Consider the following 11010-nt stretch of genomic DNA (forward strand, 5'->3'; position numbering starts at 1 on the left):
AAGCGGGAGAATCAGCCTGTAGTGTGGGCCTGACGGCGTTCACAGGATTCCGTGAGAGGGCGCCCGCTACCTTGTTGTCACCGCGGCCTTTGACGTGGCTAATATTAGTCATGAACTCTGATATATAGGGCATTTGCCGCCATTCACGTGCTTTGGCGTGCGTTCCACCACCGAACCTTAGCGAGCGCAATGCATCAGTAAGCAACTTGTGGTCGGTGAGAACGAAAAACTCTACACGTTCCTGGAATTGGCAAACATGTTGTATAGCAGCGTACACAACCAGCAGTTCTCTCCCCAAGGCTTTGTAGCGGCACTCGGTAGGCGTGAGCTTCCTTGAAAAGAACCTATTCCCCCAATGAGTTGATGTAATAGAGCCCAAATGGCTGAAATGGAGGCATCCACCATTGCACTCTGCGGGACATTGGACTAGGGCTATTCAAGCAGTGCGGCTTTTGCCAAGGCGTTCTTGACCTCACAGAAGGCTTATTTTGCTTCTTGAGACCGGGAGACAGTGTCTGAGCCATTCCGTGAAGTAGCCAGCTGGTCATGAAAATGTTGTAGGTTTTGGGCACAGCGGGAAACAAAACGGCGCTAGAAGTTCACTAAATCCAGAAATTCCCAAAGCTTGTGCTTGGCGGTCGGCTGCAGAAATCTTTGCACGGCTTCAACCTAGTTGAGCTGGGGAAGAACTACGGAGGCGAAGATTGCCTGTCCTACGAACTCGAGTGGTCGCACACCAAGCTCGAATATGGCCATGTTAACTGCCACGTCATGATCCACTAAGCGTTGGAAAACAATGCGCGGATGATTCCCGCGTTCTTCTGGAGTGCGGCTGGCGACTAGCAAGTCGTCAAGATTGGCGTGGAAGAAGTTGAGGTCACGTATAGAAACCTCCTTCAAACGCTGGAATGCCTGATGCGTGTTTCAGATTCCCAATGGCATTCGAAGGAATTCGAAAAGTCCGAACAGCATTGCGGTGGCGGTCTTCGGAAAGTCCTCCGGGGCAACGGGAATCTGATGGTACGCCCGCACCAGGTCGATCTTCGAGAAGACAGTGGCACCATGAAGCCTCGTCGTGACATCGTGCATGTGCGGGACCGGGTATCGGTCGGGAGTGGTAACCTGATTCAGTGTCCGGTAGTCCCAGCATGCGCACCAGTGTCCCGGCATTGAATTTAGCACCTTGTGAAGTGGACAAGGCCAGGCGCTCGACGAGGGCTTATGCTCCCTATCTCATTCATGTTTTAAAGGGCGACCTTCAACTTCTCGGGGGCAAACGGCGAGGCCGTGCGTACACAGTTGGGCCACTGGTGGAGATGCAGTGGCGTACCTCGTCCAACGCCACGGCGATGGCTGGCGGTTGCCTCGTCAACTCGGAAAAATGATGAAGAATGTGTGTAGAACGTTCTACGCTGAACGGCCCGAGCAGAGTAGGTCTCAGCGCAGGTTGCTTTCAGGCATATGCGTGCACAGTTGCCTGCGACACGGGGTCATGAAGGCGGCGGTTGCGCTCATCAACGAGAAGGCAAAAAGGCCGACGAAAGTCCACACCTACGATAGTGAATTTCACTGCTGCCACAATAAAAATTCACCGGAACGTCCTGTTAACGCCTGCAGCGAGCGATGTCCATCGGTAGCAATGGTTGCGTTGTTGAGCGCCTCAAGGGAGGGGGGGGGCGCACTGCGGGCATAGAAATTGAAGCAATCATTCGGCAAGATGCTCACCACCACGCAGGTGTCCACAAGGAACCAAAAGCCGCTGTCGCAGTCGGTGAGGAAAAATACTGATGGACGACGTTTGGAGGTGTCTAATATACTGATCGTCGTCAGTGCCGGCCTTTCCTGTTTGCCGCATAGTCGCAAAGAGGAATGCATTTGCACACAGTATTGTCATGCTTCCTGTGACACCAATAGAGTCTCTGTTGCGCTGCTGGGCACTGGCGCTCCTTTGGATTCCTGCGCGCCTGCATCGCTACGGCGGTATCGGTGAGGCGGGATATCTGCTCCCGGATATTGTGCGGTGCAGTCGTAGGCGCACGGCCACCCTAATTGCAAAGTTTGATTGACCCAAGCATGGTAAATCACCAGTGGCTTAGCTGTTCATGCTTAGAAAGTTATTGGAGGCCAAGGCAAGTATGCGCTTGGGAAGTGTGACAAGCCTACCATTGGCCAGGCAAAGGAAGGTCATGCTTGGCAAATCATTGGGAACACCTATTTTCATGGTTGGTACTGCGTTGAAATACCATGCACAAACCACGTTGAAATTGATGATTGATATGTGGGGTTTAACGTCCTAAAACCACCATAATATTATGAGAGACGCCGAAGTGGAGGGCTCCGGAAATATTGACCACCTGTGGTTCTTTAACGTGCACCCAAATCTGAGCACACGGGCCTAAAACATTTCCGCCTCCATCGGAAATGCAGCCGCCGCCGCCGGAATTTGAACCCGCCACCTGCGGGTCAGCAGCCGCGTACGTTAGCCAGTATACCACCGTGCCAGGCGTAAAAAACCACGTTGAAATGACAAGCATGTTCTTGACATGGGAGCCAAGCACTTTGGCCAATGCAATTTCTGGCACGTTTATTTTAGTTTTTTCCTTGGCTACAATTTGATGCCTGGCTACTTTTCTGAAAATTTTTGCATGCCTCCTTCTCCCCCCCCCCCCCGGGAAGTAACAAGGCAAGTATGTCTTGAGCTTCAGCTTCATTTACAGAAGGCAATACACCATTTTTTTCTATTCTTACATGAACTCTTGTGATTCCTAAGTGCCACTTAGGCTTCTCTTGGAGTCATCTATCGTAGTGGCAAGCCTTCTTTTTAGAGGTGCACCCTCTTCATCTGAAGCAAACATGAGCCATCCTTTTGTTACTTCGAAAACAGCTGCGTCACGTTTATTGAACAGAGTATGTCTCATCTTTCAAATCAGAAAAAAAAACACCGTGATGTCCTCTTCTTCAATGAGCTGTCTCTTAGGCAATCGCTTTTACCAATTTTCAACACAACGAACAGCAGAAACATTTGTTGGGAAGCTAATTGGTTATGCATGATTATGATGATGACAGCACCTGCACTGACAAGGAGAGCTGTTGGACCTCATGATGTATTTTATACCTGAAATAGCGTACATAGTCACGCGATGACGCAATCAATACTAAATGTAAAAAAAACTAAAGCACATATATCCTCAAACCTTTTCCAGAACATATATTCTCTCACGCGAAAAAAAAATTAATTCTTTTTGATAGAACTATGGAAGCAGCATGAGCGCAGAAACACAGTTTAGAGTCTTTTTTTCTGTGTGTATGTACCTTTATATTTCTGAACTTTCCTGAGGTAGTCAGTGCACCTTGATTTTTGAAGGTTATTTTTGTCGTGTAGCTTTTGTTGTCAATCCTTTATTTTATTTCAATGCTCATTATTGACAGTCCTGCCACTTAGCCGTGCAGCTGACTGTTAAACGATGGAATCGGCTATGTGCTCAGGTTCTTAGCTCCCACAAATCGGCGAGCTGGTAGAACAGGAAATAAGATTATACATGAAAGTGGTGAACATATGGTGGCAGTGAAACTGTTTCGATGCTCAATCTTGCTCCAGAGGGTAGAAGTTGGTTTTTTTAGCGAGGCAGCATATATATTCTCAAAAATATTTGTAGTAGTACGTCAAGTTTCCCAACAAGCACCAGTAATGCCATATGTGCAATATTCTGGTCCTAGTGAAACATTTTCTAAAGAATGGCTACAAAAATATTACAGCATAGAGAAGTCTACATAACAAAAAGTCACGACAATGTTAAAAATATAAGCCAAAGCTAGAAACTAATTTATTTGTTTTCTGTTGATGCTCACCAAGCAGAAGGAGCAGCAAGTTTGCGGGCTTTTAGATGAAAAAGTCTTCTTAGCGGCCCAGCAGTACTTCTTTGAAACCTCATTAAGTACATTATGATGAAGCTCTCTGTGCACGGCGTATTCAGCACTGCAGACATTTTCTAGAAACAAATATGTGATCTGTAACAAAAAGAAATAAGTTACACCGCTAATAAATGTAACAAATGTTCCAAATCTTTGAAAAAATCTGTACTATATGCAGTGGTTGCGGTGCCATTAGAAAGATAATCTTGATATAAAAAACAGCATCACTTCATCAAAATATTATTTGCACATTCCACGAAGTATTTGTAGCGCTGGCAAAAGCTATGGCTTCGTAGTAGAAAAGTGTGAATAAAATTTACTAAACACTTTGAATATTTAGACCAGAATAATTTCTCGTAAACAGTATTTTTGGGCGCGAATTTCATAAAGAAACTGTTGGACTATTCAAAAAGTCGTGTTTTTGTGTAAGATATATATTTTCTGACGAGTAGTACTCACTCCATGCAAGAAAATAGAACAGACATACGTTGCTAACATTACATTTAGCTGATGATGGATCCTATACGACAGATTGTACAATAAAATTTCGGAAGTGAGTGAGTGAAACAACTTTATTGACGATCCGGCATAAAGGGGGAAGGGATAGGGGTATTAAAGCGAGACACTAGCGTGCTCGGACGTCCCGGAGCAGCAACCTACTCGCGTAAAACCCGTGGGGGCGCCGCTTTCGGCCGCTGGCGTTCCAGGATGCTAAGCACGTGCTGGACCACGTCTCTTTGATTGCCTGGCTCTCGGCTAATAATTTTGCTGCTTATGGCAGTTGGCATTACTTCTTGGTTACCCGGCGGTGGTGCACAGTCCCAAAGGAGGTGTCTCTGGGTGGCTCGCGCCTTCTTGCAGTGTTGGCATACATCAGTGGTGTAAACCTCCGGGCAAACGTGCTTTGCCCAGACGGGGGTCCATATTGCTTGTACTTGCAGCTGCCCTAGCGTGGCTGCTTCTCTGCGTTGTAGGTCTCGGTGAGGCGGTGGGTAGAAGCGTCTGCTCGTTCTGTACCATTGCAGAACGTCGGCGTAGGTTGTGATGAAATACTCTCCGTCTTCGGCATCGGGTCGTTGCGGCTCAGAGGAATGCGTTGACAGAGACCCGCGGCTAGTTAGCGCGTGTGCCTCCGTATCTGCCTCCTCGTTGCGGTTCGGGCCCACGTCCAGCTCCCCGGCGTGCGCAGGGAACCACTTGACGGTAATGTTGGTTTCCGGTCTTGCTATAGTTGAACATACTCTTGCAGTGGTTCCATGGACGTTGTTTGTAGCAAAGTTGGCTATTGCCGTCTTCGAGTCGCTGAGGACCGTGCGGCCATCCGGGATCGCTAGTGCCAGTGCGATTGCAAACTCTTCGGCTTGCGTGGGCGACTTGCACCGTATGCTTCCCGACGTTGTGAGTACTCCAGTGTCTGCTGCGATGACTGCTGCTGCGTACGTGTTTGGCCGGTGGGGATACTTCGCCACGTCCACGTAGTACGCGCGCGGATCGTTGGCATGACCTTTTGTGAGGGCCTTGGCTCTCGCCATTCTTCTTTCTTGGTGCTCTTGTGGATGCATGTGCTTCGGCAAGGGTGGAACCTTCAGTCTTTGGAGAACGTCTCGGGGTAGCTGCTTTGCTACCTCCGGAGTCGTCGCTGGCGTGTTGATTCCGATGCGCTGTAGTATCGTTCTTCCCGTCCTGGTCTGGGACAGGCGGTGATACTGCGCCGTTCGCTGGGCTTCGGCGATTTCTTCCAGCGTGTTGTGAACGCCCAACGCGAGCATGCGTTTTGTGTTGGTGTGGGGGTATAAGCCCAGGGCCGTCTTGTACGCCTTTCTGATCATCGCGTCAATCTTGATCTTCTCCGCCGCTTTCCAATTGTGGAAAGACGCTACGTAAGAGATGTGGCTGACTGCAAACGACTGGGTGAGTCGTAGTAGACTGTCTTCTCGCATGCCCTGGTACCGCGTGGCCACCTTCTTGAGTAGGCGGGTGGCCAGCGAAAGCTTTGCGTGGAGCTTCTGTACCGTCACGTTGTTGCGGTTCAAGTCCTGAAGGTGCAGCCCCAAAACTCTGAGTGTCTGCACGTGCGGTATCGGCGTTCCGTCTTGGGTTACAACGTTGATGTTCTGCGTTGTCGGGCGTCGCACACTTCGCGGTGAGATCACTAGCAGTTCCGACTTGGTTGGTGAACATTTGAGTCCGGTGGATCGTAGGTATTCTTCTACGGCGGCGATGGCTTCTTGGAGGGCTGCCTCGATCTGGCTGTCGCTTCCTCCCATTGACCACAGCGTGATGTCGTCCGCGTAGATCGTGTACTTGATGTTTCTAACGCGTTCCAATCTTCTTGCAACGCCTATCATGACAAGGTTGAACAACAGAGGGGAGATCACCGAGCCCTGTGGTGTCCCCATGCTCCCCAGCTGCTTGAGCGGTAGTTGTAGTTCTCCTGCCACAAGCCGCGTGGTGCGGTTGCTCAGGAAATCTTTGTTGTAAGCGAACGTCCTCTTCCCCATGTTGAAGTGGGACACCTGCCGAAGGACGGCCGAGTGGTGTACGTTGTCAAATGCTCCCTGGAGATCCAGTCTGAGCACCGCTCTATTATCCAACGTGGGAAAGTGTCTGTCCACGATTTTGTTCTTGAGCAACAGCACGGCGTCCTGGGTACACAGTTTGGCCCGGAACCCCAGCATTGTATGTGGATATATGTTGGATTCTTCCAAATAAAGTTGCCATCTGTTGAGTAGGACGTGTTCAAGCACCTTGCCCACGCACGACGTTAGAGAGATGGGTCTCAGGTTGTCTATGCTGGCTGGTTTGCCCGGTTTGGGGATCAGGACCGTTTTCGCGGTCTTCCATTGTTGCGGTAGCTTGCCCGTCCGCCAGCACTGGTTGTAGTACTTGGTGAGGGCTTCGATTGCCGTGTCGTTCAAGTTCCTCAATGCCTTGTTGGTGACGTGGTCCGGTCCGGATGCTGATTTACAGTTGATTGTTTGTAGAACCGCTCGCACTTCCCATTCTTCGATGTCGGCATCTAGTTTCTCGTTGGTTGCCCCTTCGTAGCTGGGGAGTGGGTGCGTTGGCGTTACGGGGAGATACTTGGCGTCCAGGCGTTGTTGCACCTCAGCCTCTCCCATTTCTTTGACGGCTTTGTGAATTGTCTTGTTCAGCATGTAATGCTGAGCTCCCTTGGTTGTCTGATCGTTGAGCAAGCGGCGTAGCAGGCGCCACGTTTTGCCTTTGTGTAGTTGACCGTCCGCTTCTTGACACACCGCGTGCCACTGCTGTCTGCAGAGGACTGCGCTGTGATGCTCGATGTCTCTGTTGAGTTGTGCTATACGTTTGCGTAGCTTTCTGTTGTGGCGTTGACGTTTCCAGCGCCGTATCAGTGAGTTGCGGGCTTCCATGAGGTGCGCTAGTCTGCTGTCCAACATCGTAGCCTCCGGCTCCGCTTCTACCGTCTGAGTGGCGTCTTTGGTCGTGGCGTTCAACATGTTGGTCCATGCTTCTATGTTTTCAATGGTTTCCGTAACGTTGTCTTCTAATTTCTTTCTGTACTCGTGCCAGTCGATAATTTGCTGTTGCTGTGCTCTTTGCGTGTTCTCTGCGATGGGTATTGTAATTTCGAGTATGCAGTGGTCACTTCCCAACGTCTCTCCGGTGTTCCGCCACGTGACTCCACGCAGTGCTGAGGCCGTGCTTATGAAAGCGAGGTCCGGGTTTGTGTCTCGCTGCGACGATGTTCCGTTTCTCGTAGGTGCGTTGGGGTCGTTTAGCAATTGGTAACCTGCGTCCATTGTTTCGTCGTAGAGACTGTGGCTCTTCGCCGTCGTGTATGGATACCCCCATGCCGTATGTTGAGCGTTGAAGTCTCCACACAGTAGGGTTACGTTGGAGCCCGCGAGCTGTTGCGCTTTGTGCACAAGGGTGCGGAATTTTTGCTGGAAGTGCTTCGGATTGCTGTACACGTTGATTATAAAAGTGCTTTCACGGCGCTTGCGCTTCCCGGTGACGATTTCAACCGTGCTGTGCTCGATGGCGCCGTTGGGTAGCAGCTCGTTATCTATTGAAGTTAGATTCTTCTTTACCAAGGTGCAGACCCCCTGCCCTGCGCCTTTCCCAACTGTTCGTGCACTGGGGGGCTTCGCAAAGGATCTGTACCCCGGTAACGTCGGTGGGGTTTCACTGTGCGTCTCTTGTAGTATTATAACGTCGGGTCTCTTGGTGCTTTGTTTTATGTACTGTTGTAACGATGCTTTTCTCCCCTGTATGCCGTTGGGATTCCATTGCCATATGAGGAGATGATGCTGTTGTGTCTGTGCTCTGTTTCTGTGGTTAGCGGTGCCTGTTGCCGTTGTCCCGTCCATTATTGCGGTTGGGTGAAGGCCTGTTGGGGGATTAGTCCTGACGCCGTCAGCGCGTGTATTAGTGCATCCAACTTAGTCTGTATTCCTTGTATGGTAGACTGCATGCCATGTACGGGTGTCACCAATGTGTCGAGGCGTGCGTTGGTAGCATCGAGGCGATCGTTAGTAGCTTTGGTGACTTGGCTCAGGGTTTCGTAGTTGGCTTTCATGGTCTGTTCTAGTCGATCTTGACGTTCTTCTAGGCTGTCCAGCCTAGCGTTGACTCTTCGTTCACGTGCGTATTCGAGCGCTCGCTTCTTGGGTGCCGGTTCGCTTGTCCTAGCAACGTCGATCGTTTCGGGTTCTGCGCTGTTAGCTTCCGTAGTAACTGGGACTTGTACCTCCATGGCTGAGTTTGTGTTGTTTTCCTTTGGCGTTGGGGGTCTTGGTTGACTCTGCGGTGGCGACAGTGGCGGTGGCGGAGTCACCTGTTGTTGCTGCTGCTGCTGCTGTGCGTTGATGAGTTGGTTCAACTTAGCGTTCATTTCTTGCATTTGAGCTCTCTGTTCAGCGATGCATCGCTTGAGCTGCTCATTTTCATTGCGTAGTGACTGGATGGTGTTGTCCTTTGCTTCAGCTACGTGGTTGAGCGGATTGCGGTTCGCCGCTTGCGGGTTGATTGCTTGGGCCCCATTTATCACATTGCCCGGTCGCTGCTGGTTGCGGTTGTAATTCATGTTTTCGCTGCGCTTGCCGTCGGTGCTTCTGCCGCGGCTCGCCGATTGTCTCCTGCTTTTGTCCCGCTTCCTCGAGCGGCTGCGTCCTCTCTTTGATAGATGCGCTTCGTTCTGTTGTTGCGGTGGCAGCTGCGGGAAGTCTTGCGACGAAAACGCTGACGCCGCGTTTCTGCGCTTCCATCTGCGCTGAGCAACTACGAAGGGCACCTTGTACTTGTTCGTACAGCCTTCCGTGCCCGTGGCGTGGGCTCCGTTACACAGTTTGCAACGTGGCTTGCACCGCGCCGCGTGGTCTGCCGTCGGGTTAGGCGCGCCACACGCAAAGCAGATCTTGGTTTCCGGCGTGGGGCATACATCGGCTCGATGGCCGATTTTGCCGCATGTCTTGCATACGTTGTGGTGTTGTATGTATAATCCACACTTTACTATAATGAAGCCATACTTTATGTAGTTGGGAACCTTTGTTCCTGCGAACAAAATGACGATCGAGGTAGTGTTTCCAATCCTGTGTGCTTCGAGGGCCTGCGGGTTTGCTTGGTTAAGGATATTCTTGTGCAGATTTCCGGCAGTGTTCTCTACTGCGATGCCACGGATTACTCCTTTCACTGTGCCGTGAGGCGCGGTGCAGTAGGCATGCGTTTCGTAGCTACGGCCCCCAATATACAGAGAGCGTACGCTTGCGTAGTAACGTGCTCGTTCTTCATCGGGCGTGCTGATCACGATGATGTTCTGCGTGGGATTAATACAGATCGTATCTGCTTTCGCTGTGGTCTTGGGAACGTTGGCTGCCGTTATGACTGCGGACATTACAATGTCAGCTTCCAGTTTTGCTAGGAATAGCTCTCCTCTCGGTCGTATTACAATCTTCTGCTCTTCCCGCGGCAAATTCAGCGGCATGCGGGACGCTTTAGTAATTCTCGCTACCATGCGTTTTGCTTGAGCTTCACTAAATTGCGGAGTTGGCTTGTTGCTTTGGGTAACTTCGTTAAGCTGGGGCTTATTAGGTCGTTGGCTTACTTGTTTTCCGGAGATTTTCCATCCCGCGATGTCGTTTGGGTGTAAGTCGTTGCCGCGCACCGCGACTGCGGTGCGGCCGGTGCTGCGTAGCACCTCTTGGTCGTTGATCGTGTCGGTGATCGTAGTGTCGTTGCCGCCAGCACAAAAGTCCATGTCTTCCGTAGCAAGGGCCGCGAAACGGTTGTGGGAAACGGCGTTGAGCTGCGATGAGGCCGAGGCCATATTCGGCGATGAGGAGTCGAGCGTTGAGCCGGGCCGGGCGGCCGACGCAGTTGCGCGTCCCCGCCGTACTCGCGCTAGGCCTAGGCGTGGTCCGCTAGGCCCAGCGTCGCACAAGTGAAGAAAACGTCAAACATTGACGGAAAGTGCGGTTGGCCGGACCAAAAATAGCATCAATCGAGTCCAGGGATGTTCACGGACACTGTAGTGATGATATACAATCGATTGGAAGCAGTTAAGGCGGCACAATTAGCGAAAACTGTGGAGCTCATTCGGAGCACGTCTGCTCAGCTCGGCGACCGGAGCGCCAGGCTAAAATTTGGAAGAAATTCCTTACACGCAGAATAGCATGGCTCATCAACGTTGCATACTTATTTACCAGCCACAACTTTTAAACTGCGCCAACATCTAAAATGACAACTTTCTCAATCTCAATAAATGAAACCCAGAAGTTGCTGAAACTAAAATTACATTATATTTTTTTTCAAAAGCAAAATTACACTAAAGTAGACTCAACAGTACTGAGGAAACCTATTGCACCAAAGCTTTAGGTAAAAACAAATACACGCGTGGCTAAATTTGGCAGGTAGCTTATCTTATGACTTTCTGCATTTGGCACCATCTCTCATATCTGTTTTACCTTTCAAGTATGACCGCACGCAAAAGTTATTGATTTCAAACAATTGATAACGCTCTGGCGTCTACCGTAAATCGCGTGGTGCGTTAGTGAGATGCACTCGTCGTCAGCGACAGGCATTCTGCTAGAAGCGAACAGGAAATGGCCACGCAGCGCG

General features: G+C 50.5%; 2 protein-coding genes across 2 annotated transcripts; both read right to left on the reverse strand.

Moving 5' to 3' along the window:
* Nucleotides 1–924: 924 nt before the first annotated feature.
* LOC142770539 (uncharacterized) lies at nucleotides 925–7362 on the reverse strand. Its single transcript, XM_075872685.1, has 2 exons — nucleotides 4848–7362; nucleotides 925–1182 (listed from the first exon to the last, which is right to left on the reverse strand). Exons 1-2 carry the CDS (start codon nucleotides 7329–7331, stop codon nucleotides 925–927), a joined length of 2742 nt encoding a protein of 913 aa, XP_075728800.1. The 5' UTR covers nucleotides 7332–7362.
* A 901-nt stretch (nucleotides 7363–8263) lies between these two features.
* On the reverse strand, nucleotides 8264–10377 carry LOC142770555 (uncharacterized). The gene has a single exon (XM_075872686.1). It carries the CDS (start codon nucleotides 10217–10219, stop codon nucleotides 8264–8266), a length of 1956 nt encoding a protein of 651 aa, XP_075728801.1. The 5' UTR covers nucleotides 10220–10377.
* Nucleotides 10378–11010: the final 633 nt, after the last annotated feature.

Source organism: Rhipicephalus microplus, chromosome 1, assembly GCF_043290135.1.
Source record: "Rhipicephalus microplus isolate Deutch F79 chromosome 1, USDA_Rmic, whole genome shotgun sequence".
NCBI lineage: Eukaryota > Metazoa > Arthropoda > Arachnida > Ixodida > Ixodidae > Rhipicephalus > Rhipicephalus microplus.

What these genes read in the sequence shown, in the direction of transcription:
- LOC142770555 (XM_075872686.1), bottom strand. Translation starts at nt 10,219, where the DNA reads ATGGCCTCGGCCTCATCGCAGCTCAACGCCGTTTCCCACAACCGTTTC.
- LOC142770539 (XM_075872685.1), bottom strand. Translation starts at nt 7,331, where the DNA reads ATGTTGGACAGCAGACTAGCGCACCTCATGGAAGCCCGCAACTCACTG. An exon ending in CCACGCTAGGGCAGCTGCAA is followed by an intron (nt 1,183 to 4,847) that starts GTACAAGCAATA and finishes CCACTTCACAAG; the next exon opens with GTGCTAAATTCAATGCCGGG.